Source organism: Chlamydotis macqueenii, chromosome 7 (genome assembly GCF_036417535.1).
Source record: "Chlamydotis macqueenii isolate bChlMac1 chromosome 7, bChlMac1.mat, whole genome shotgun sequence".
NCBI lineage: Eukaryota > Metazoa > Chordata > Aves > Otidiformes > Otididae > Chlamydotis > Chlamydotis macqueenii.
Window position 1 is genome coordinate 11,733,686 of NC_141562.1, and position 26,412 is coordinate 11,760,097.

At 39.2% G+C, this 26,412-nt stretch overlaps 1 protein-coding gene across 2 annotated transcripts; it reads left to right on the forward strand.

Annotated features, from left to right (window-relative positions):
• The first annotated feature begins 711 nt into the window (after positions 1-711).
• Positions 712-26,412, forward strand: LOC104476545 (solute carrier family 22 member 15-like). Of its 2 annotated transcripts, XM_086752198.1 has the most exons (12): positions 712-806; positions 2,395-2,541; positions 6,329-6,461; positions 7,126-7,290; positions 8,916-9,045; positions 10,745-10,966; positions 12,373-12,513; positions 14,248-14,333; positions 18,495-18,603; positions 22,820-22,892; positions 23,427-23,590; positions 24,541-26,412. In XM_086752198.1, exons 1-12 carry the CDS (start codon positions 717-719, stop codon positions 24,551-24,553), a joined length of 1,473 nt encoding a protein of 490 aa, XP_086608324.1. In that variant the 5' UTR covers positions 712-716; the 3' UTR covers positions 24,554-26,412. The 2 variants fall into 2 exon arrangements, with proteins under 2 accessions (XP_086608324.1, XP_086608325.1); XM_086752199.1 differs by lacking the exon at positions 24,541-26,412 and having other exon boundaries at positions 23,427-23,594.

Genomic DNA, 26,412 nt, shown 5'->3' on the forward strand with positions numbered 1-26,412 from the left:
TGATGTCTCTGTTCTTAATGGGAGAATTGCCAACTTTACTGGAGTTTATCCTGTTGTCCATAGGCTGTGGAGCTTCTAGGTGGCACTCTGGAAACAGGATGAAAGCCACAGGGTGAATGGAGCATTTATGGTTGTGTTATTTGTTTTACTGAACCAGCAAGCAGAGCTGACTTGTTCTGCAGGTGCCTGATTACCAGCTCTGTCCGGAGACAGCAGCCTGGGGAGAAAGCTACAGAGAGCAGAATTAACCTTTGGTAGCAGCCTGCAATTATCTAGGCTAGATTAAATCCTGCTTCTCTTAAAAACGAGGTCATAGAGGGAGAGCTGCTCCTGTTTTTAAAACAGCCCTGGAGCAAATGCTGAGCTGTTCTGCCCTTCTCGGGGTTCTCCTACACTGCCTTTAGCTGGAGAGGAGACCTGGCCATATCCCCATGGTTCCTACTTCAGCAACGTCCTGGAGCAGCGCTGAGGCTGTTCACCACCGCTGACAGCGTCACAGCATGGCTTTTTAAACTAAATTATCATTAATTCACCCTGTGAAGCAGCCCCCTTCCTAGTTCTGCCTCGAGCAGGGCTGCTCTAGAACCGCCCGTGTGTTTTTAACCGGCTCTCGGCCTGGCCGGGCCCGCAGGTGGGAGCGGCGGGAGGGGACAGCGGCGGGGCGGGGCGAGGCGGGGGCCCGGCCCGGCCCAGCCCGGGGCGGCGGCTGGCGGGCGATGGCGGTGGGGCTGGAGGAGGCCTTCGGGGCGGCGGGGGAGTTCGGCATCGGGCAGCGCCGCCTTACCGCCTTCCTGGCGCTGCTGCAGGTGAGGCGGACGGGCGGGACGGGGGTGCGTTTCTTCCGCGTTTTCCGGGTTTGTGTTTTTTTTTTATAAGTTGTTTCGGGGTGATTTGGGTTCGGTCTCTCTTTCACTCTCTCGGCCCGCGACGAGCGGAGGAAGAGGCGGGGGCCGGCGCGGCCCCTGGGCTCGCATCCCTCCTGCTACGGCCGCCTTCCCGCTCTTGCCCGCCTTCCCGCGCCCGGTGGGGACCCGCATCCTGCCCGGTACCGTGTGCGGGCCCCTGCGCGCACCCCGGCTCCTCCGCGCCTTCCCCGCGGGCAGGCAAGCGGGAGCGCCGTGACCCTTTCCCGGCTCTGCCTCCTCCCAGGTCCCGCTGGGCTTCCAGAAGGATTTGGCGGGCTCCGTTCCGTTCGCAGGGCTGTCTGGCGCGCGTAGCTTTCCAAAGCCGATCATCTGTCTTCCCCATTTCTGTGCACGTGTGCCGCTTTTTGAAAGGCTGCCTTTTGAGCTGCTGCTGAGCGGAAGGAAATGGAGTCTAACCACAGCTACCGGGTTTTTTAATCTTTTTTTTTTTTTTTTTATATATATATAACTCTTGTGAAAGTGGTATGCAGGATGCTGCCTTTAAATAGCGCCCGCACCCCCGCACGTGAACATGTGTCGGCTTCACTCGCAGAGTCCCTTCCCAACAGGCCTCCCCCTGTCAGCACAGTTCCGTGCTGGGAGTTAAAACACTGTTGTCAGGGAGGGAGACTGTGCTGATTGCAGGGTCTTGTTTCTAACTTGTTTCTGCGAGAACGTTCGAGGTAAGCACGGGATAAAATGGCACAATGAAACGAGGTCCAGCCGACTCCACCACCCAAAGACTTGCGGCTCACTGAAGGGAACCGTTCTGGATTCAAAACTTCCCATCAGTGGCTGATGTGCTGAAAATCACTAATACCTGGATATGCTGAAGGATAATGTTGTTTTAAGTTAGAAAAAACAAAATAAATCACACGCAGAGCCCAGAAGACCTTCAGAACATCTTGAAGACCATATTGATGAAGTACTCTCGTGAGGGTTTCCTAATAAAAATCTTTTTTATTACTTCATGTTGTAGCTTTCCTCATGATCAGGTTAAGTTTTCATACTCTGCAATGAAAAGAACTAGCAGTGACTTTTAAAAATGTCATCTTAAAATCTTAGATTTCTTTCTTCTTTTGACTTGTCAATACAGGTTGTGTTCTTTGAGTATAGTAACTTTTTTTTGGTAATAATAGTAATTTTTGTCTAAGAGTTAGATCTCAGCTACAATGAAGTTCTTACTATCTTCCTTTCTTGTGCCTGGCTGCAAAACATCAAGAAAAAAAAATGAACAACTGCAATAGGAAGGAGGATGGGAAGATGAAGCTTTCACTGAACATGCACCAGTATCTCTGGAGTGGTGCTCACTGCTCCCAACTGCCTCGATGATCTGGGAGTTTCAACACATAGACTGATTGCATTTTTTTTTTTTTTTGTGATGCTGGGTAAAGGGAAATTGTTAATTGGTAGTTTATTGAAAAGCTTCCAGTATCCCATCAGGTCTCCTTGGGATTGTTTAGGGTAAATGATTGTGTCTTTCTTTAAGGTATACGTGGCTTGTCAGTCAATGCTTATTGTACTTGTGGGAGCTGTGCCTGAGTATCACATAGACCAAGAAGGAATTCCAGCGAGCAGAGCTGAGCTTGCCAAGCGTATCCATTTTGCAGACAACTTCACATCTATAGTAACTGAGGCAAGTATCTCCATCGCACCGAACCATTTCTTCTCTTCTTGGGGTTTGTGCTGCTAGTGCAGGACGTGGCGCTTGTAAAAGCTGAGCAGGGCTTAGTGTAATGTTTTGCTTATGCTATTAAAAATTACTGGAATGCAGCCATCTGGCTTTTAATTTTATTTTTAAGTCTGAAAGCCTGTGATTAAATTCTTAGTTTAGCTTTCCTAGTGTAAGTCTAATACTTATTAGTTTAGGTTGAAGTTGGTTTATTTTGTTTTCCATTTTCTTTACCTTCAGATGTTTTAGAAGGTCATTACTAAAGAAGAATGATCATTTAACTAAGTTTATAACTCTAGAATTTAGGATGCACTCCTCCTAATGTCTGTTTTTTACCAAGAAAAGGTTCAGTTGAGTCTGCACAATCTGCTGTGCATATAAGCTTTACCATGAGTTGCATTAGTTTCTCACAGAAGATCCATCTTAAAGATTAAAACTAGTGTGAAAATGAAACTCGTGCACCACATGTCTGGGTATTTTAATGTGTGGTGAGAGTGGGAGATGGAACAGATTGAAGTTTGCTGAGTGGGACAGAAGCTTGACCCTTCATCCTCGCGCCTTGTGAATTCCATGGAAAAGGCTGCGTTTGCTTTTTGCTAGTCCCTGGGCTATAATCCCTCAGGCCAGCGCGAGTGACCTAAGCATCGCTGCCAGTGCCAGAAAAAAGACTGCGTGGGTGGCTTGGCTTGCAGCGTGAACTGTCAGAGTTGTGCTGATTGCAGTCTTCGAGCAGTTGTCGGTAAACTCGTATAAGACTGGTTAGCACTTGGTGTAACCGGTGCCAAATTTTTGCTTCCTTCCCATTATCCCAATGTGACTGTGTAATGTTTCTCTTGGAAAAATGTAGTGACTAGACCTAAGGAGGAATGATGCAATATTGGATCACATCCTTTCTCAGGAACAGATTTTTTCGATTAGCCTGTTTTCCAAGATCACTCTTCAGTTTCAGACACTGAGCAGGATGCGTTATATGGGGTAGTGTTAATTTAGAATCAGAAATCAGCAAATTTTAACTAATACTGTGTTAAATGTAGAAGTCTGTGTCCCTATTTCCAAAATACATAGTAATTCTCAAGACTTTTTGAAACAAATTTATGTTCCCATTAATTTCAGTGACTTAAAGATTTTTTTTAACATAGTCTTTTCATAGAATCCTTAGATGCTGGCCAACGTTCTGCTGTATGCTAGTGATCTGGTAATTAACTCCAACTGCCATGTGGATTTAAAGAGCTGAGAGGGTGTCTGTTCTGGTGGTAACAAAATTGGCAGTGTTTTTGTTGGCCAATCTTGACAAATATTTAACAAGTTCCTTTTGTGCAAGTTAAGTAGATGCAATCTTTTAGAAGCTATATTCTTCAAAGGTTATTATATCAGAATTGTTAAAATATGGACATCTTGTGACATGCTAAGCAGCACAAGTAACAGTTTGCAAAAGCTGTTCTCTTATTCTACTCTGAGAGAGGAAGCTGCTTTTGTAAAGTTTATTTCCTTTATTTTGGTGGTGGAGATTAAACTGTAAATATTTTCAGTTCTGTTCTGGTTTGAACAGGGGCACTGTACTGCTCTGGAGCTCAACAAAACCTCAGAGCAGCTCTTCAGTTCTTCTTCAAGAACTAATTGTAATAAATTTTGGCATAACTAAGACTTCGTAAATAATAGCTCAGGCTTGATTCATGGAAAATGCAGTTGTGGGAATTGCTGCTTGGTTAGGCATCAGCTCAGTCCCCTGCTTTATTTTGATGATGCTTAGGAAGGTGAGTTCAGCAGTGTCTTACATCTGGTGTAGAAATGGTCATTTACCTTGGAGAAATTAATTTTTACAACCATATCGGGAAGCGTAAAGTTGTTTTGTATCAGCCTGAAACACTCTGCAGACTAGAATTCGGAATTTGAAATTTTTATGCTGTGGAGTGCTAGCATGGACAAGAACCACTTAAAGCTAGTAGTGCTCTGTGCCTTCGAGAGCACATGCTGTGATACTTTTATATTTGAGGTTTCCTGAGGATTTATGTCCAGAAATATTTCATTGTTGAAATCTCCTCAGAAAGCTAAGAAACGATAAGTTTTGGGGCAGCATCTTTATCTGATGTGATAGGGTGGAAACTACTACCCAGCAGAGTATGGTAGAAACCAGCTGCAAATGCTGCTGCGCAGGAGTTTTGCCTTCCCAAAGTATCCGACAGTCCCCCAGCACTCTCAGTTGGTGGAACACTGGTTACATTGGACTAAAGAAGGCATTCTGAAAACAGATTAAAGCCAGTTCTACTCCTGCAACCTGCATCTTGCAGGCTGCTGGATGGGTAAGGCGCAGATGACTGGTGGGTTACTGGGTGGATGGAGCCATGTATTTTCTGTACTTCACCACTTTGTGAGTTCACATTGAATAAAAACATATGTTCCTCGAGATTGCTATAATTAAATGTTTTAGTAACTTCCTAATATTCTTTTGGGATCTGTATTAATTCAAGGCAGACGCTTCAGGGCTGAGGTCCTATTATACTGTCTTGGATTTTGGACATGGGCTTCTTTCCTTAGGCTTTTTTTTTTTTTTTTTTTTTTTGTTAAAAACTTCTACTTCTTAAAAAAAGCGAATGGGATTAGGATCCTTCTTTATTTCCTTGAAGGACATACTGCACATGTCATTTAAAAAGTCAGCATGACACTCATTGACTTCTTTTTTTTCAAGTAAATTTTCAGGTAAATACAGTGTAAGTTATTTGAAATACTCAAATAATGATTAAATGCTTATTTGTGGCTAAAGCTTTGCATTGAATTAGTTGAATTTTTTTTCTGGAAAATCATTTAGGATTTTCTGGTTGCCATTCTTTCCCAAGTTCGTGATGTCAGCAATGTTTGTCATCTCAGCAGCGTGTTTCTAGGAGTGTTGACTCACCTTGTTTGCAGCAGGGGGGCTGCACAATGCGCAAGCTGTCTGTGTGCCTTGCCCCATCAGAAACATTGTGAGCTTTGTTCTGATTTTAACTCACTGTCAGTTGATTTTCTTTTCTGACAATTTTTGATTATACTACCTCAGTTTAGCTTTTGGATGGGGTAGAAAATACATTTCTAAAGAAACTAATTTATTTCTAAAATCTGTTTGATTATAAATGCATGTGCACAATGAGATACTAAACTGTCAGTGAACAGTCAATAAGTAAGTCTGGGAGTTTTTATAAAACCAAGGACATCTTTCCAAAATCGCTTCCAGCTTTTCTTCAACAATTCAACATGTGTATGAGGAGGAAGGGCAGCACCAGGGATTTCGGGCCAAGAGTTACTCGTGGTACAGGAAGCGCAGCTGCACAGCATTAACTCTCTACGTACTGCACAGTGAATATGCTCTATTCTTGTTAATGAATAATTTAATTACCTGTTAGTTGAAATGGCTAAGCTTGTTCAATGTTGAAATGGCTAAACTGCTAGCAACTCAGACTTGCCTTGTTTTAATAACTTAAGATAAGTTGCCTTTGTCAAAGCTTGGGAATTGGAGTGTAACTGTTTATACTTACCAAGTTGAAAGCTTATAATGTAGTGACATATCTTGGGAGGGAGAAAGTAGAGATGCGAGAGTCTGTTAGGAAAAAACATGACTACTGTTGGCTTACCTATCAAACTTTGAACAAAACTTTAATTGGATATAAAGCAAGAAGTGGGAAACGGCAAGAGAAGAATTCTGATAATTGTTATATTTGAGGAAGCTAGCAGCTTGGTGTTAGTACTTTTAACAATAAGGAAATTATTTTTTTGACAGTGGTACTTAATCGAACAAGAAGCCTACAAAGTGAGCCTTGCATCATCCCTATTTTTTGCTGGATTGCTTATTGGAAATATCACATTTGGCCCTTTGTCAGATAAACTGGGCAGGAAACCAGTGTATATCTCGGGTAAGATCGTTAAAAGGTTTTTCTTAAGCATGCTACATGGATAACAACATCTCTCTCCTCTGCCTGTGGGCCACACTGCCCAGAGGGTGCCCTTGGGCCACTCCGCTGCGTCTGTGTTACAGAGTCAGTGATCTGTGTGAGCATTTCACTCGGAGTACAGCAGCACTAAAATCCGTTTGCATGAGTGTGCTGGCAGCATGGTGGTCACTGGAATATCAGCGGCAAGTGGTTTTGGTGTGACTGTTACTATTTGAGCACAGTGTTCTGCATATTCCCTGACCATATTGTCTCCAATAAAAATAATTCCCTTTTGGGGGATGGAGGGAGTGAGGGAGAATGATTTAACTAAGCATCTTTAAAGTGGGTAACTCATGCCCTGGTGTTATGTTTTCCAGCTGTGTTTGCAGCCAAAGGGTCTTTCTGTTGGATGATAACATTGTCTCAAGGAAAGATCATCTTTGGCATTGCAGACCTCAAGTGTGTGACTTGAAGGTGATTGTAATATTCACATGGTGTGACTTCAAAAAGCCAGATGTGAGAGATTAGAGATGAGAATACTATAGACTGCTCAGTACAGTCAGTAACTAACTGTGCTCCCTGCCTTTCCTTCTTAGTTCAAACTGCATAGCGTAAGTACTAATTATATTTTATTCTCTCTCTACAGGTCTATTTTTTGATGTCGTTTTTGGGTATGTCACAGCATTCGCTCCAAACTATGACACGTTTGCAGTGTCACGGTTTTTTGTTGGAATTGTGAATGGTGGAATGGCTCTTGTGTCTTTTGTCCTAACCCAGGAATATGTAGGAAAATCATTTTGGTCATTTACAGGTAGGATCTGGGAACACTTAATAATTGGTACTGTGTTACATATTGATCTGACTATCAATACCTTACATTTTAAGTTATTAACATTTGTACGAAGTAAAGTAAGTTTGTAGCATAAGTCAAGTAAGTGTGATGTGATTTGTCCAAGTTCTAATTTCTGTTGGAAAGATGCCTGAATAAGGAAGATGGGATTGAGTTTGAGAAACAGCAAAAATGAAGTTGTAAAATTGGTACATTTATTACTAAAATTTCCTAATTTCTACACTACATTACATTAAAAAATAATGTTTATTTTGGCAGATTCTGCCAACTTCTGAAGCATTCTGTATGGTATCTTGGGAAGGTATTCTTGAAAGTGTTCTTTGAAATTTCCCTGCGCCACAAACTGACTTAGTGCCTGGATAGTGTTTTTTCCACTGCTGAATGTGCTGACCATCCCGTATTTTTAAATGTCCTTTTTTGTATGTCACTGCCAAGATTTAAAATAAATTTAACACTTACACATCAATCCGTTGTAAAGCTGGAGTAGCTCAGACTGTAATGCCTTTTTAGCTAGCGTAACATGGGGAAAAACTTGGTCCAAATGCTGACTTGCTGTGGCTGTGAGCATATTTCTCTCTCTCGTTTCTCCAGTTACCTCATTTTACTATTTTTCTTATTTCTTCTCTGGACTCCTGGGGATGTATGAGACAGTTGTGGTTTAGTTATAGCTTTCTTTTTTTTTTTAAGTACTGAATTTTCTTCTCCCGGGTTCCCTTTTTTGACTCACGCCCTCTCTCTCTCCCACCCCTCCTTCCCCCTTGCCCTGTTGTCTGTCTCTGCTCTTCCCAGCCTTTCTCCCTGCAGGACCAGCCTCCCGATGGACGGAAGAGACAGTCCGTTTCCTGCCGCTTGTCGCTCTAGCTGCTCTATTCTAGTTCTGCTCAGCTGTTGAAAGAGGTGCTGAACAACTACTCAGGGGCTGAGGGAGAGGGAGCTGCTGGGCGCAGCTCAGCCATGTGAAAGAAGCTCTCTGGGTGTTGGCTGTGAGCTAGGCTTTTGGGCAATAGCCGAGAGTTTCTGGGTTAGTACAAGATGTCCTGTGTTGGTCTGTAGAGGGTTTGTTGTGAGGCTTTTGGACTTCGAGTGGACCCTATATTTTTAACATTTTACTCATCAGAGGTCTGCTGTAACGTATCTCTGGCTTGCAGCTGTTCTTACACTGAACTCAGTCCTTGTATTTTTATCGCTTTCTTCCAATTCCAGCCTACCACCTCTATTCAGGATTACCTTAACAGACCTAAATAAATCCCTCTTAACGCTTCCCCTTCCTGTCCTCAGATTTTCCTTAGTCTGTAGATTCCTGTTCAATTGTTGCTGTCTCCTATGTGCTACCTTTCTTTTTTTTTTTTTTTAAAAGGGGAAACACCTCTCCTGCCCCATACATTGTTCAAAATTATTCTTCATTGGAATTGCATAATGTACTATAAGAATAAGGTTCACAAGTGCCCTAAAGATACTCCAAAGATTTTATTGCTATTTTATCTAAGTATATCACAGGCTAGGAATTTCAGGCTTTCGCTTAATAATTTTTTTTTTTTCTTTTGCCAGTGGTTTTTTTAGCCACCTTTTTGGTCTTATATTTCCAGGTTCATTAACTAATTTGACATTTGCAGTTGGCATTGCTGTTTATGCTTTCCTGGGTTACTGTGTAAGAGAATGGCGCTACCTTGCCTTGGTATCGAATACCCCAGGAGTCATCTTCCTCCTCCTTTCTTTGTAAGTGATCGACGTGCATTACAATGATAAGAAAAGATATGCAGCAGTTTAACAGTTACTTATTCTTGTCATCATTCAAGAGAGTGGTATGAGCAATGATGACATTTTTTCTGTATGGTTTTGTGAGCCGTGCAAGTGAAAAATCATGTTGTGAAGGAAGAAATGGTTTTAAATGAAGCAGAAGGTCAGGGTTACCCAGAAGAAAAGTTTGTTTCTGCATGCTGTTGCAGTTGTGGTGGCCAGTGTTGCAAAGAGCAGCTGTGTGCCAGCTGTCCAGTAACACTAGATTAAAAATCTGCTTGGGGAAGGGAAGGCCTGCCAGAGGCTGTGAGCTGGAGTGTCAGCCAGGAACACTGCCTCCTGCCAAGGCAGGGCTTCAGCGCTTGAGAAGTTTTGGAAGTGATCCTAGAGCAATTTTGGATTTTCTTTTCATGAGACACATGCATGCAAAGGGAAGTAAGAGAGAGCAATTGGAATTGCCTTTTGAGCATGATACGCTATGTATCTGCTTACTTTTGAGGTCCCTTGTCCGTGTTCCTAGCACTCTTGTACTTGGGTGCTCCTATTTAGAATTCTTACGTGGACATCATCATAAAAATTATTATGAAATGCGTCAGTACCTAAGGAATTAAAAATATTGGCTCTGTCTGGCCTGCATTGTTATACCACGTATATTTCTGATCACTAGTTCGTGCTGTAGGAAAAATGAGTTAAGTGTAGTAGATTGTCTACACAGTAACACAGGGAATGTCTAGCATAGAGCATAAGTGAAAAAAGAAAACCTCTTCTGTTTGTAATTTCAATTATTTTTTTTTATAGATCTGCTTTTGAATTAAGTTCTGTTAAAGAATACACCAAAAATCCTTCTCCTCTTGTAGACAAGGAAAACGAAGCATACAGGCTGAGGGAAGAAGTTCCACATAATGTATTTTTCTTATGGTGTTCTGTTTCTGATAGAAATAGAATTATTTCCCCTCAATAATAAAAATACTGAGATCCTCTGCAGTAATGAAAGGTTGTAGGATGTGTATCTCTTAAGAATACCAGAGAAAATAGCAGTTTAGTTAAAAATGTTCCACTCTTTATTTTATGGCTTGTGTAAAAGCAGCAGCACACTGTACAACCTAAAAAAAAAACCAAAAACAAACCAAAACAGGAATCATGAACTGAATTTGTAGTAAGCAAAGATATTCTGATTATACCTGGGAATAAGAGATTTAAAATATGTGAGTAGTGATGAGCTGGTACTGGAGCCCAATAAGTAATTCCCCAGTAAGGTTTCTTTCCTCTTCTCTCCAGCTCAGAGCGCTTCCCATAATAGAGAAGCCTGAAATAAACTTTGTGAAAACGAAGTTTTGTCTGGGCTGTTCAGATAATTGGGATTTGAGATGTTTCCTGCATAGTGCTAGTGTAGTATTTTCCAAGAAGTCAGTTCAGCCGAAGTCAAGATTCAGTTTTAAACTCCTCTCACTTGACTGAGTGCTTTGTCAAGGATGTCCAACGATCCTTTTGTAAGGAACTGTATTATTATCAGAGTACATGGAATTTAATATGCAGAATAGTGCAAGTAGACTGATTTTTCATGCATTTTTTATTGGCACTTTTTAAAGTGTTGATTTGCAAAATGGAAAGATTGTCATTACTGCTTTGTTCCTAGGAATGAACTTGTCATCATTGATTTTCTGTTCTTTCCCGTTAGTATGCTCCCAGAATCACCACGATGGCTGTATTCCCAAGGGAAAATGGCAGAAGCTGAAGATGTGTTGCAATATATTGCCCTTGGTAATGGAAAAGAGAGACTAAATCTAAAATTAAAACCAAGTGCAGGAACTTTGAGAAAGGATGAATCGGCACCTGGTATCCTAAACTTAGTAAAACACCCAGTCCTGCGGTGGCGAACCATCATACTGATGTACATCTGGTACGTAATGACAAGATGCTGTGAATACATCAGCCATGAGGAAGAAATTCAGATTTTCATCTTTCTAACTAAATCATAAATTTGGCAGTTAATGATGGCAGACAATAATAATATAAAATGGTGTGTTGTAAAGTTGGTGTTTCATTATTATTGCTGATGTGTTTTATTTTCAGTGTGTTACTTAAACTGCTTCAAAACCTACTATGAAATAATTGGGTGAGAACATAATGTTTACATTGAGTGAAATGAGAAGCTGAAGCAGAAATCACTGAGAGAAAGTGTGTTTGAACCCGTCTTAGGAAGGAAAGGACTATGTGGATTAGACAGTGACAGAGATCTGGAGGAAGAATAAGTGTTAAGAAGGTGTTGGGCTGGTAGTTAAAGCAGCAGTTGTTGCAAATTGACTTGAGCTAAAATCAGTTGGAGGAACAGCTCTTGTCCAAAATGCCAAGAAGTTTTACGTTTAAAGTTTAACATCACCTGAGACGGTTGTTAGGATGTACATGAGAAAAATCAGCAGTTAGGTGTGTTGGGTAAGCAGAGATGGGCAGGGTGTGGGAGAAGCGGCAGGAACATCTTTGCTAAGTGGGACCTTTCCAGAGGCATCTTAGAGTCTTGTTGGTTGGTTGTTGGTAGGTAAATATAAGTAATTGTGTGGTTTCTCATCAGCACAAAGGCATTCTTACCTTCTGGAAGAATAGATCACAGCACTGTTTTTCTCTATCTCAAACTCTATTAAGATGCAGTGGTGTCACAGCTGTTGTCACCCAGCTCCTTGTGCTGTTGCTTGGGAGCCTTTAGGCACCACCCTCAGCTGTGACTGGCAGAGGCCATACTTCTCTCTGTATCAGGCGAGACTTCCCTTTCCCTTCTACATCACTTGGCCCAGACTCTGCTTGGACAGTAAGGGAGTGACTAGGGAACAAGTGAAATGGTTTTGTGGTATCTGGTGGCCTTTACAACCCAGTGGTGGTTTTTGTGAGGCAGGGATGTGGGGGAAGCCTTCCTAGGTTTGGGGAAGACACTCTGTGTTCAGCAGTGGACGTACTTACCGTTTTCTTTCTTAGGATTGCTTTGCAGCAGTTAAGTGCTTACTGTTAAGTTTGTTGTATTTGCTGAGTAACCTAGAAAAAAAACCCTCAAGGTAACAGAAAATTCTGAAAGTTATGCTGTGTATATATATGAGTTATTTGTTTTCTTTCAAGAAGTTACGTTGTTTAACTCAATAGGAACTATTCTCTTTGCCTTGTTTCCCTTTGGGGGGGAAATAAGAGTTCTCTTCCTAGCATGTAACTCAATATAGCTACTCCATAACTCAGCATAATTTACCTTTCAAATAGGTTTTTTTTTTCCTTAGCCCTGAAGACTAGTTATGTTGGAAATATAACTTTTATGGTTATTTTTAGGTATGTCTGCAGCTTTGTGTACTATGGAATAACTTTAAATGCTGGTGAATTAAAAGGAAATCTGTATTTAAACGTGGCTCTTTCTGGTCTTGTAGAAGTTCCAGCATTTCCTCTCTGCATGTTTTTTATTGAGAAATCCTGGTAAGAAAAACTTATTTCCTAGTTTTCTACATATATTTGTAGCTAGCCTAGAAAAATATTAACACTTTTCTCAGCAAGATAATTCACTGTTCTTCTAAACCCCTCGATTCTTTGGGGATTTACTCTGCTGCAGGGGTTTCAGCAGTCAATATAGAAATGGGACTCTGATTTTCTTCCTCTTATCTTTTCTAGTTTTGTTCATCTTTTGAATTATTCAAGAGATGAGCTTTTCAATGATTAATGTTATTTTTAAAAGTTTGGTCTTCATGGGGAAACATGTGAGTAGTCTACTTATTTAAGTATCTATAGCTTACATCTCTTGCATATCTTATTCAGAATGAATACTTACTTTAGTACTGTGTACCGTTTGCAATTGAAGGCAGTTTTCAGCAGTGTTACTTCTCACTTTTCAAAAAGAACTTTGAAGTGAGAGCTATTGTCTGGTGGTGTTATACTTTTCAGTGTCTTTGGTGGCCTCCCCTTTATGTGGGTACTTAATTTCCAAAGGCCAAACAGTCTGGCAAGCCAGAGCTACTCAGGGTTTCATGTAACCTTCAGTTGAGTATTTTAGTAATGATACTTTGGCTCCACTGAGGTCAGTGGTAAAAAACCCATCTTCTTCAGTCAGGTGAGGATGTCACCTTCTGGGTTTTTTGAGCAGTAAAAGAAGCTGTCAGCTCAGTCAGGCTAAAAAGCAAAAGACCCAACCAACCTTCACCCCAAGCCTCAAAAAACTAAGTCGAAGACATATATTTAACCACAAAGGGCACAAGTCCTCTTCTATGTGTTTTTATCAATTATAATTTGAAATTTACAATTCACTTGGCAAACTTCTTGTTTCCTGAAGTAAAGGTAGGTGTAGTTTTACATGCTTAATGCAAACAGAATGAGACAACTGAGGTCTTTTCATACAGTTTTAGTGAGCAGTATCCTTGAAGTATACCTTTTGTGTTGCAAAAAGATGTAGATTTTTAAAAACAAGTATTGTGTTTGTTACAGGTAAAGTGTAGTTGTACTAGTATGGGGTAGTAGTTAGAAATAGCTGTGAGAGGTAATGAAGTAATAAGCATTTATAGTACTCCTACATGCTTGTAAACTGTGTTAAGAATATCTTTATTTGTGGTCCTTTGCAGATAGTTATGAAATATTTAAGTATGGCAGATATGCAAGTGGGCTGGTGATTTTTCTATCCAGTCATCTTCTCTTTCATTTTAAAACACGAAGCAGTAGAAAAAAAAAACTTTGCTTATTTCTGTGTGTATGCTATTAGACAGAAGAGCATACTAGATGGTTTTACTGTGTGTCATAACTGTATACGTTTATGCAAAATTGTAAAAGAAATATAGATTAAGAAGCATTAGAATTACATTTTCTTGACCAATATTAATTTCATCTTTGTGTGTATGCACTATAATACCCTTTTGGTGTCAGGGCGCATTGCCTTGCTCAGTACAGAGAAGAAAAAAGTCTGAGTTCTTGTTGCTGAAGTAGATGGATTCTTCTCAAAGCTACAAATTCAATACCTTGAAAACCAAAATATGAAAGCTTTTGTGGGAGAACTTCAGTACACAGAACTAGGAAAATAATGCAAGATTTGAAGCATTTACCAAGGTACAATAGACTTATAATTGCTATTAATGCTTCTGTGTACTTCGGTTGGTATTTTGCAGACAATTTCAAAAAATACCGAAGGCCCTTGTTTACATCTTTATATGGGTACTCTTTTCTTCCTAGGTCTGGAAGACGTAAAACTATGACATGTTTTCTGATATTTGCAGGATTTGCCTGTGTATTTACCATGTTTTTACCAACAAACACTGGTAAGTATGTATTGCTGCTGAGGTAGATGTTTGTTAATTCGGAAAAAGCTGACAAAACAACTTAATGGTCACAAAACACTCAAGTATATCAGGGCCTAAAGCCCTATCCATTTATACCTCTCTTTTTCTCTATCTCTCCCTCCTGGGGCTGGTCAGGGAGCCACGATGTTGTCTATATAGCTTTTAACTTCTTGCTGGCATAACCTGACCCTGTTAATTGACTAAGTTTTTTTCTGACTGCAAGCCCATGGCTCTTTGGAAGTCAGACCAAGCTATCATGTTCTGTCTGAAATACTGACACTGCATAAATTGATCACTTCAGCAGTTTACCTTAAAATACTGGACTTTACACGACACTGCAGTCTGGATATTATGTTTATTTGACTTGATCTTGACAGTGAGAGTGACAAATTTTAGATTTGTTTTGATGCCATGTAATATTTATAAAAATAAGAACTGACTTTTTCCTGAAGCTTAATTATTCATTAAAAAAACCTCAAACCACTAAAGCTTTAAAAAAATATATCTATTTTGTACTTGAAAATGAGAAATGGAAGTCAGAATTGCAATATAGAAGCCATAGGAATGGCAAGAAGCGTGCTGCCTTTCCTTAATCTCATGCTTTATATTGCTGCACAATGCAGTTGTGAGAACAGTTCATGCTGACAGTGGAGTATCATCAAGTAGATTTCTCATCTCAAAAGACATGTTTTTTTCTAACTTTGTCAGTGACACTCACAGATGTTTAGTTTTGTATTTTCACTTTTATTTCTATTTCTGTAGTTTTTCTGTGGTAATATTTATTTCAGCTACTGAAAACTTAGGTCTAGATAACACAAATAAAAGTGGCTGTGTTCTGCTTGTATTTTGTAAATATTGCTTCAGTATAAATCTTTTAACAGTGTTTTGAGCCAGGAGCACCAGTGATGTGATTACAAGGTAGCCTTCTACAGGTTGTGTTTATCCTTAGCAGTTCTAAGTGCTGTCTGGCATCCGTTTCAGATTGATCTCAGAAAAGTCTCAGGAAGAAAAACAGAGAGAAAATATCTCATAATCCTATTTGCCATGCTTGCGGTAATTTAAGTCCTCAGACATTCTGTTGCTCCTTGTATTGACAGTGTTTCTTCCTTTGTTCCAACAAGTTTGCTTTTGCTACTTCTATATAATTGAAAATAAAATGAAAGAAAAGCAGTAGTGACTAATCAGGATAGGGTAATAATTCCTGAAGAGTTGCTAAATTTCAGGAAATCTTCTGCCTTTTCCATTTGAGTTGACTTCAATCCCATTAAAACATCTTACTTTCCACTGTGGTACGAGTAAAGCTGGTTCTTGGCCCAGACTCATCTGTGTCAGTTAAGTAAAGGAAATTCAGCTTCAAGCATGATGAAGATGAGTCACTTCGCTGGATGAAATGAGAGTTGTTGCATCTCTAATCTGACCCTCATGTTACTAAGAACAACACTTATGTTTGTCTATCTGCATTCTTCGGAATGATTGACAAGAGCCCTGATACTTATTATTAAGGGATTTAAGATTTTAATGAGATATTGGGCACTTGCCTCTCATGTCTGTAACCTTCACTCGATTTCTATATAACTCTGCTAACTTGTGAATGAGAATCTGATCCAGTCATCTCCCCTGTGGAACAGGCCAAGAACATTTCAGTTAAAAATGTGCACTGAATTTGAGACTAAAAATGCCTCAATGGTTAAGTAAAAACTGATATATCCCTCAGCTCCCTCTTTCCTTATCACTTAAAATTCATTAGTTAAATTACGTGAGTACCAGAATGGAAGGTGGTAGGGGAGGGTGACAGCAGAGGGGGAATGGAGCTGTAATATTCTTTTATTTCAAAAGCTGCTCTAAAGCTTTATAATATAGCAAGCAAAGGAGAGTTCCAGTCTAGGGGTAACTAGTTTTTCAGTTGCATTTAGATGTATCTGTGCCGAACACATAATAACTTTTTGTGACTTTTGTTAATATGCTTTCCACTGAAGAAGGAAAGAAAATCTGCAATTCTTTAAAGCGTCTAAGCTTTTGTTAATGTTAAGTATTTATTTTTGTTGAGGAATAACCTTTCTTGGTGGATATTTTTTTCTGAAGTAAATTTAAAGACTTTTTTTTAGTTTAAAAAGTACTCTTTAAGTGAACTTCTACTTATTAGAATGCTAAATTAGAAATTTAACAACAATTAGAAAAGGACAGCCAGAAGGTGAATATACGTAATGGCACTGCAAATGAGACTCTCCATGCCAGTGATGGCATCAAAACTCGTAACTCCTGTTCTAGAAGCTCTTCAGCACTGTTTGTCATAATTTCCCCCATCTTCCTTCCCTAAATTCCAAACATCAATTAATGGAAGATTGTTCCTTATAAATAAAACTCAAACACATTAATTTAGTAAGAACTTACAACTTTGCCTTTTATCAAAATTTGAAACAGTTGCCCTGACTGTACTGGTCAGGAGGAATTGTGTACAGGCTGCTGCTACTGAACATTCAGGTGAAAGGACGTTAGATGAAATATAATAGAAACGTTAAAGATGCTGCATGGATCTGTTTGACTGGGCCTAGCGAGTGACCTGTACATGCTCACCAGAGTGCTCACAGGACCAAGTGCATTCCTGCTTAATGGCATTATGTTTTATATATGTAAAGAAAATAATGGACTGTTCTGCAAGAATTGCTAAAAATATGTTCCGAGACTCTGAGGAAAATATAATGGCTATGTCTGGACTTGCTTACACAAGGAAGCTTGATGTGCAGTGAATTTCCAGTGTGCTTCTAACCTCACAGTAATTCCCAGTGTCACCAGCCTTCAGCCTCCCCTGAGGGAGGGAACCTGGAGAAGACAGTGCTCTTAAAATTCAATCCCGAGCTTCTGAGTGCTAATTTCTCTGTCTAAACAGATCCTTTCTTCTGTTTTGAGAGTAAGATCAAAACTTCCCAAGTGCACTAAGGCTGAATTTCTAGTGTATGGATATGCAGTGTTCAATTTAAATCCCCCTGGGAGAAAACCAGCAAGTTGTTTTAAAACAACACATTGAAGAATGATATATCTCTTCATCACTTCATGTTTGGTTGATGGGAAGAAAAGGAATGTCCCAGCTTTCTGATGGCACCCAGCAGGGCTCTGAGGACCAGGTTCACACCTTGGCATCTGGCAACTGTGTGTAATATTCCAGTTCTTCCTGAGCAGAAGGAGAACTTGGATGAAAATGTTGCATTTGTTTTGCAGGAATTACAGAAGTAACTGCAAAAATGCATCACACTGAAAGAAATTAAATCAAATTGCTGGATTTCCGTTTATGTACGATTGAATTTCGGCTTCAACTGAAATGGAATCTGACATGATCAGATGAATAGATCTGAAAATATTTGAGGGCAAAATTAAAAAAAAAGCAATTGAGAAGCAATCAGACTTTCCCATTACTTAATCAACGTAATTTGATCCAAACTGAAACATGCTGAACTCAGTGCTGAGGAAGAGAACATGAAATACAACTAATAAGAGTGGTGATTCTTTTTATCATGCTTAAAAAAATATATTAACTTATCTTTTTATTAAAATGAATGGTGCAGACACGGCCATATCCAAAATCAGGATAAGGAGAGGCAAGTTTCTTTTGAACCTTAAAAGAACCACACTTCAATTGAACCAGTTAAAGACTGTCTATTAGTGAACTGGGCTGCATTAGCATTTCTTCTCTACAATTACAGAGCTGCTGCATTTTAAGTCCTAACAGGGGAACAAGTAAGTTGCTGAGGGGAATCAAGTTTTCTAGTTTTAATCTAATAAATTAATCAAGGAGCTTGTATTGTCTGTCTGTGCTAGTCAAAACCTGGTAAGGTATTCTGACTGCAGAGCTGGGAGCGTTATCCCTTCCTTCTAGAGCTGTGATAGTTTTAGGCTTTCCCCCAAACATGAGGCAGGTTTTCTTGGTCCTAAATATAATTTCAAGTATCTATTTTTATGCCAGCTCTTAGAATGGCTGTCGAGAACTGAGATAATTGCTTTTGTGTTGTAGTTGAAAAACATACAGATGAAACATTGTTTTTGTGTGACGGTCTCTTAAAGAGGACTGGATGTTTGCAACGTTATGTAAAAAAAGTAAGAAAATGGACTCTTGATGCTTACAGCTTATTTTTTCTTTCCTGAAAGGTCTGCTCCTCAGTCCCACTTTGTTAGCTTTGTGTGGAAAAATGATGGTCAGCGCTGCTTTCAACATCGTGTATATTTATACTTCTGAGCTGTACCCAACAGTACTGAGGTAATTTAGCAGAGCTTCTAGGTAAATGAGAATACTTCTCATGCACAGTGATACTGATTGCTGGCATGCTTTGGCATTTATCTGTAATTATTTTTACCTGAAATATCAATATGTGTTCTTTCTGTAATTAAGCCAGCTTGCCAGGGCTTGAAAGGATTTCTCCTATTAGTCACGTGATTTGCACCAGTGCACTTTCCTGGCCTATTTGTGGCAATTTCCACTACGTCTGAATCCAGAACAAAAATAGGAAAAGCAACTTCTTCTACTGCAATGCTAGATGCCATATTTCTCACTTCTAATACTGATTTTGAGAGTAAAATTACAGGCTGCAAAACCAAAAATAATGATGTGATGGAAGTGTATGCTGACTTAATTACAAATATAGACTATGCAATAAGGACTATTTACAGTCCTTCTGTATACTTAGAGCTCCCATATGATTTTGTCTGCCTCCTGAAAAACAAATGCTTTTCTATATCTTTGTTATTTAACTAAATAGTCATAATGCAACTAGTTGTAATAGTTCCTCTATGACATTAATTTGCTTTACACTTTAATTAATGAACAAGTGGGCTGAAACCTCAGTTTATTTTTCATAGTTCTCACCAGCACTTTGTGAGGTTACTCTCTCTACTGTTGTCCCAAGATAAATCTGAGAGAAGAAAATATAATAGCACCCTGTCCTCTTCTTTTCACGCCATCTTGGTTCCATGTGGTGTTCTGAATGGTACTCCAAGTATATGTTTGGAAATCGAGCCATATTGCATGAGTTGCTCAAGAACAGCAACTATAACACTAGTGCAAAAATTGAAGCCTCTTTTGAGAGAGTAGGAGAGTTGAAAGGTAACATGGAGTAGGAAGGGGTCCTGGCTGGTAGATGTGTCCTGTAGCACTGTAGAATTAATTAGGATGGGCACATAAATCACTTGATTCCAGGACACTGAGGGCTTTGGGGGGAAAAAAAAAATAAAACGTGGGTGACTTTGTGGATTGGCTTTTTTCTTTTGAGGTTCACAATTTCCCGTATGTTACAGAAACATAACAGCTAGACTGCAAACACGGTTTTTGCAGTGAAACTTGTGAGGATGGAGGTGGATTGGCTGTTTCTAGATACTGAGCTTGTGATTCTTGGCAAAGGTTTAGGTTTAATATGCAAGACCCAAGCATGCTGACTGAAATTGGGTGTGAGGGTTTGTTTACCTTCACCTTGTCCAAACTTTTGTGTTCTTTAAGGTCTCTTTGTCTAGTGGGTGGGTTTTGGTTTTTTTTTTGTTTTCCTCTCGCTTCTGCTTTTTTGGAGTTGAGAATCAAGAGAATTAAATCTGAAAATGATTAATTTCTCAGCTTTTCCTTACTTCACTGTGTCCTCATGTTTCGTGTTACCTTGTCTTCCAAAGTCACATTGATTTTTGGTGCCAAGTATGTGACAACTCATATGTAGCAAGAATTACAGTAGTGTCTGTGTGTTGGAAACTATGATTAGGAAGATGGGGGTGGGGGGGGGGGAAATCAAGTAAAGTGCTACTTGATTTGAGAATATGCACTAATATTCTCCCACAAAAGTACCTATGTGTGTCAAAGGTACAGACAGACAGTGCAGAAAATGTCAGAGTAAAGACAGTTTACAGAATTAGCAACTTTATTAGACAACTCGTGATTAATAATATGGCAAACTATTATCTTAAACCATATGAAAATTCTTCATGTATCAATTTATGCATTTAATTTGTTTGATATCTCTCTGGTACTTTAATTGCAAATATTATAGTTAATGCAAGAAATGCTGTGATGGGCAAGGGTTCAATTTAAAGCAAAGCATCAGCACCATCTGGTGGTCTTTGCCAGGCATAGTCTGCTCCTGGCATTGCTCTGACAGGGGAGCTGAGGCGTGATATGAGACATGTACCACTCAAAGGCACTGGAGAGGTGGTGGAATTAACTCTCTTTTTTGTTTTTGTTTGTTGTTTGTTTTGTTTTTTTTCTTCCAATGGGAATTTTTTTTTTAAAAATTAGTCTTCAGTACTACTGCTCCTTGCTTAAACCTACGTATTACTTTAAGCACAAGGACTGTTAGACATAATTTTAAGTTAATTGGTACATAAAGGAATGACAAATCCATACACCTCATGATAGAAATGGGGAGGTGCGGCAAGCTGGAGAAAGTATATCTGCTTTGGGCTTTTTCCCTTTTTGATGTGTCTTTAAAATACCTGCTGGGGAACAAAAAAGTTAAAAATAGAGAACATAACTGCTTTTGCATTTTGGACAAAAAGGAAGGATGTCTTTAGAAACAAAATGTAATCATAGCTCTGGTAATATAGATGTAAAAAACTTTTGGTTTTTTTCTTGAGAAAATGTTTGGAAAATGATGGCATCCTTGTATGGGATGGGTAGAATCAGAGTGGGACCATGGGACTGTGTAGGATAGCATCAGAAAGCTGATTTGCTTATTTTCACACTGAGGAAGCTATTGTATTTTCACTTATGTCACTGGTAGTACTTACTTTAAAATATTTGCCTTTTCGATCTCTGACTTTCTTTGCAAGAAGCTCTCTGTAACTCTTTCTGTGGAACGGCAATCCTTGGTGAGCATTAGAGAAATCTGAGAGCTGCCAGTGCCAGGAGCAGAGAAGCTTTTGCGTTTGTGCAGGGCTGGACCTCACTGGCCGGGTAGTGCTGGGTAAGCAGTGCGGCTAGCGGAGCGGCAGGTGCCATTTGCCAGGCAGCTGCAGCAGGACTGACTGGCTTGAGCAAAGCCCTGGGCTGATGTGATTGCCTGGGCTGTAGAGCTGTTTCGGCTGGCCTTGGCTTAGCACTGTGCTCGGTGGGGTGGTAGGAGCATGTAGAGTCAGTCAGGTTTAGTAGGTCTTCTAGTGAGCGTGGTAAAACTGAGGCAGTGAGGTAAGGCTCCCTCTCAGCAGAGAAACAGAAGCCAGCAAACCTGGATACTGACAGGTTTAGGGTCTGTGGAAGGATGCTTCCAAATGAACTGTTCATACACAAGCTGATGTCTCTTATCTGTTCAGGGATTTTGTTGACAGAGGAGGTGCTTGACCTTGTCTTACGGGGTTTGGACTGATGTTGCCTCAATGTGAGGAAGTGTGAGTTGCTACTTTCCTTTGCCCAAGAGGGCCTGATGAGAAAATGGGTGGCTTTGTCTGTTTATTTTTACACCAAAGTCACTGGCTTTTTTTCAACTCCTTCCATCATCTGTCTCCTTTAACCTGTGCAAAGGGCTGTTAGGAAGGGCTATGGAGGTGGCTGGTGTTCGTATACTGGCGACCCATGTCACTTCTTTGCTCGTTGTCTTGAATCCTGTCACTACTGTCTTCCTGTGGCCAGAGGAGGGAAAGGAAACGGGTGAGCAGGAGCAGCTCAGCTCAATGGTCTGGCTGAGGATGATGATGAATGAGAGGAAGCAACCGAGAGATGCAGAGAGGAGAACCACCATGATGAGCCAGGTCTTGCTGTCTCGCTGATGGCTGGTGCCAATGTCAGTCTCTGAAGGGGCTGTAAAAGACCGTATTTAGGAGTCATACAGAGATGGAAAACTTTGGTACTTGATCAGGAAATGAAAGACTTCAGGGATTTTTGTAACTTACCTTGAAGAGGATCCTGCTGTTCCAACCCGTGCTTTGATTATCACAGTCTAGATGAGATTATTTTAAACTCGTCTGAAAATTGAAAGGAGTGCAGAATTCAGCAGCCCCTCTAGTTGACACATCTGGCCAGATGTTTTCAAGATTCAAACTGACCCATAGTCATTTTCTGTTTGGAGGTAAGCACTGACTTTTCATTTGTGCAACTTGAGAGGGCAGAAGAGAGACTGCTGCCGAGGGCCTGAGCTGGAGATAACATTGGGTTCTTCTGTCTGAAGATCCTGCCAAATTTTGAAATCATTCCCCATCCAGCACAAACCCTGTCCCATTAAATTGTCCTGAGTGACAGGCTGGAAAACCTCTTCCTTTGTTCAAACTTTTGTGAAGGATTGCACAACAAAGCACTTTTAGGGTGTGATTTACCTTTCTAGTTGTAGAAAATCTTTGAATAACTGCTGGAGGTTTGTAAAAAACTTTTTTTTTTTTTTTTGAATAAAGTTTGTTTATAACTTTAAAAAAAAAAGTCTAGGCTGGTTTAGACAGTGCTGCCACATGTTTGTGCATGATTCAGTTGTGTATTCTGTAACTACATCTCTTTAATCCTTTGTTTGAAACAGAAATGCTGGCTTGGGTGTCTGTTCCATGTCTTGCAGATTTGGGGGCATTTTGGCTCCATTTGTGCCATCTATGGTAAGATTATTTTCTGCTCTTATGTAACTCAGCTTTATTAAATTACCTCAAAAGCACTTGCTGGTTTTGGTACCACGTACATGTCTGTATTCCTTGAAAAATAATTGTTTTCATGAAAAATTAAATGAAGTTCATTCAATTTCAAGAATTAATGAGCAAGACGTTTAAAAATACCTAGTGTTTTATCCTAATAATTTAATAATAATCTGTATTATTATAACAACATAATCTAATGTTCTGTGTTGTGTTAATATTTCAACTGTTTGTGAAATGATTGTTGCATAACACATTCAGTAGTGCTAAGGCTCACTCAGTACCTGAGTTCTTAGGCAGGTAAACAAAGTTTTCATACGAAACTATTTCTGTAAAATTACATTTATTGGGTCTCTCTGTTCTATCAATATATATGGATAATTGTACAGGTTGCTGGAGTGAAAAGTTGTAGTCCCTTGGTTTTGACTGCAGTTCATATGGATCATATATTTTAAGATCAGGAAATGATGTTTGGTCTTTACTATGGATTTTTAATTTTAGAAATCTCTCAGTCCTTCTGTACCATTCGTGGTGTTTGGAATCAGCGGACTGTCAGCGGGATTCCTGACTCTCCTTCTGCCAGAAACACTAAATAAGCCAATTGCTGAGAACATTGAAGATCTCCAGAGTTCCAAATACCAAGTGCTTAAAAACGAAGAGGCAGAGTAAATTTTTTTTTTTTTTTACTGTAGCTTTGCATTATTTTCCCTCTATCTTATGCAAGCTATGATTTAGTGCATAGTGTTTAGATTTGTGCGTGGATGAAGGTGTGCATGAAGTTTTTAAAGCCATCTTTCTCTTGCATTCAGTGGAGATTAAATTTATTCTTTGGCTCTTAAAAAAGCTAGCAGGTTTCAGCTGTATGTATTAAACTATATGTATTTCCTTAAAGGAAAACAAATTTTAGAAAGGCAATCTAAAATAATCAGGGACAATACATTCAGCAACCTTCTTGTGCTTTTAAAGCAAAACAACTGGGCATATTTTTCATATATTGGATTGTACCTTTTTGTCATGTTTTGTAGTGGAACATAATCTAAAATTAATATATATCTGAGGAAGTGTTTTATCCTTCACTAGCCTCCTGGGTTAGAGCCATTTAAAATGTTCTCCTGCTGTTGATATGCACTAAATAAAACCTTTGAAGTGAGAAATAAACGTTTTGTTTGTGTCAACAGGTGTAGAATAGAAATTGTGAAGTATATCCCCCAAGTTGGGGAATGGCTTCCTGGACGAACTAGTTTTAAAATGGGGAAAATTCCTGTAGGAAAGGACTTGTTAGCTTAGAATTATGGAAGCTTAGTGTAGATATAAAAGAATATATGCTTTGCTTTTGTTTTTCTTGATATGCTAACTTATTAATTATCTGGTAATTATTGTACTTAATCACTTTAATCATACTACACATATTTTTATCCTTTCTTTTTATGCCTAATGTATAGTAATACTGCATTAATTTAAAATGCAAGAAAAAAAATAATAATTTTTGAGCTTTTTGAATATAATTTACTTCTGATTTTTAAGAACATCAGTGAATTCTGGTTATCACATTTAATATTAGCCTATAAAATAAGACATATAAACTGTTTTTCAATAATTATTTTTCTTCTGACAGGCAAACCAGTTAGAAGAAAACACTTAAGTTTCAGAAGGCCTGTCTGGTGGAAAGTGAAACTTCCATTGAGAAGGTGCTATAAGAGTTGAAGGACAGAGTCTTGCTCTGGGTATCTGACTGGAAACGTTGGAAGACTCATGTATAATGCTGTTTGTAGCATGTTGAACAGTTTTATGTGGAGGCAGATGGAGAAGCTGGAAGAAGTTGATCAAAGCTTGTGAGAAAAGAGGTGACAAATCTGTTCATTAATGTAGTGACTTATCAAAACCATACTTTGGATGTTTGGACTTCTTGATGGCTTCTTAAGATGAAGTATTAACTTATTTTACAAAACATAATTGCTAATTTCAGATTAAGCTATAATGTTGTCATTGAAGTGATGTCTGTAATACAAAATTGAGATGTCCTTATATATTCAGACAAGCTGTAATCATTAAAAGTAACAGCATTCTGTATATGCCAATTTTCTCTACGGGTTTTTTTGCCTCTAAATTACGGTGTACCTCACAGTGTGAAGAGACCAAAGACTTTTATGGCTTTTTGGCCTTAGTATATCTAGCGTAAGAAACGTGAACAGGAGATCTGGAAGGAGAATAAATGCATTTTATTGTGGGATTAAATAATTTTTTAATGCAGTTGTACATGAAAAGGTATGTAAAGTTAAATATAATACTATATTAGAAAAATGATGCCAGGCCTTTGAGAGGTGCATTTAAAGGAGAGGATGAGTATCGTTTTAGACAAAGGTTATTAAGTTCTAGCTGTACATGTGGAACTAGAAATTTTTGGTTATGATTCATATATTGTATAATATATGTAATAATATGTAATCCATTACATTTCACGTATGAACTTGAAGTTCTTCCTGTGAGGGGGGATGTGTGTGTTTGGTTAACAGTTAATATATTTGCATTGGAATAGATACATTACAAATGTTACAGTTTTTTGGTGGCCAACACAATTTTGTTATTGAGAGGAAAATTATTTAACATTTGTGTTACAAGTGCTGCTTTTTCCAGGATGTTTACTTAGACTTTTTGAAGAATGCTTGTATCATTTTGATTTTGGCCCTTTATCTAATGCATCTGATAATAAAAGGTTACTGAAAGGCATCTGTATTTTGAAAAAGTTCGTTAGTTAAATAATAGTTCTGGAAGTGAATACACAGCCATGTGAGTGTATACGCACTTACACACGTACGTGTGCGCAGATATATTACTCTGCCTGGATGCCTCACTGAAATCTGAGCTGTGTGTAGGTGTATCAGTCCATGCGTGCTTTACTAATAGCCTGATCGGGTCCCCAGGAGGTGACAATCAATTGGCAGTCAGAACGACATTTGGATAATGTTGACATAAAGGTGAATTGCATGTGCATTTACTTAACCTCTGGGGCTGAAGCTTGATGACAAACAGCCTGTAGAATACGCTGCCAACTTTTGTCTTCTGATCATTTATTTACTCATTTTTGTTATGTTTCGCTTTCGTGAGGATTAGAGTTAAGTTTGTGAAATATTTTTCTGAATAATATTAATGCCTTCCATTCCATTAACATTTATAACCACAGTGACTGATCATACATCTTCAAAGGATAATTGGGTCAGCAGGGATATGGTAAAGACCAGGTTTTGTTACTGTTGACTTCAATTTTTTTATTGCAAGAAATAAAGTTTAAGAAATAGAATTATATAGAGTTGTATTCCCAAAGCAGAGATAAGACTCTGGAACAGGAGGCTCGTAAAGGTACCATTCTGCGGTGGGAGTCTATTTCTTCCTCCTGCCACACGTATCAGGCTGTATCAGTGCATTTGTCCTTTGCCTTTTATTCCACTTTGTGTGAAAATTATGAAACAAAGATAATTTACATTTTGAA

What these genes read in the sequence shown, in the direction of transcription:
- LOC104476545 (XM_086752198.1), top strand. Translation starts at nt 717, where the DNA reads ATGGCGGTGGGGCTGGAGGAGGCCTTCGGGGCGGCGGGGGAGTTCGGC. An exon ending in ATCATTTTGGTCATTTACAG is followed by an intron (nt 7,291 to 8,915) that starts GTAGGATCTGGG and finishes TTATATTTCCAG; the next exon opens with GTTCATTAACTAATTTGACA. An exon ending in ATCATACTGATGTACATCTG is followed by an intron (nt 10,967 to 12,372) that starts GTACGTAATGAC and finishes GGTTATTTTTAG; the next exon opens with GTATGTCTGCAGCTTTGTGT.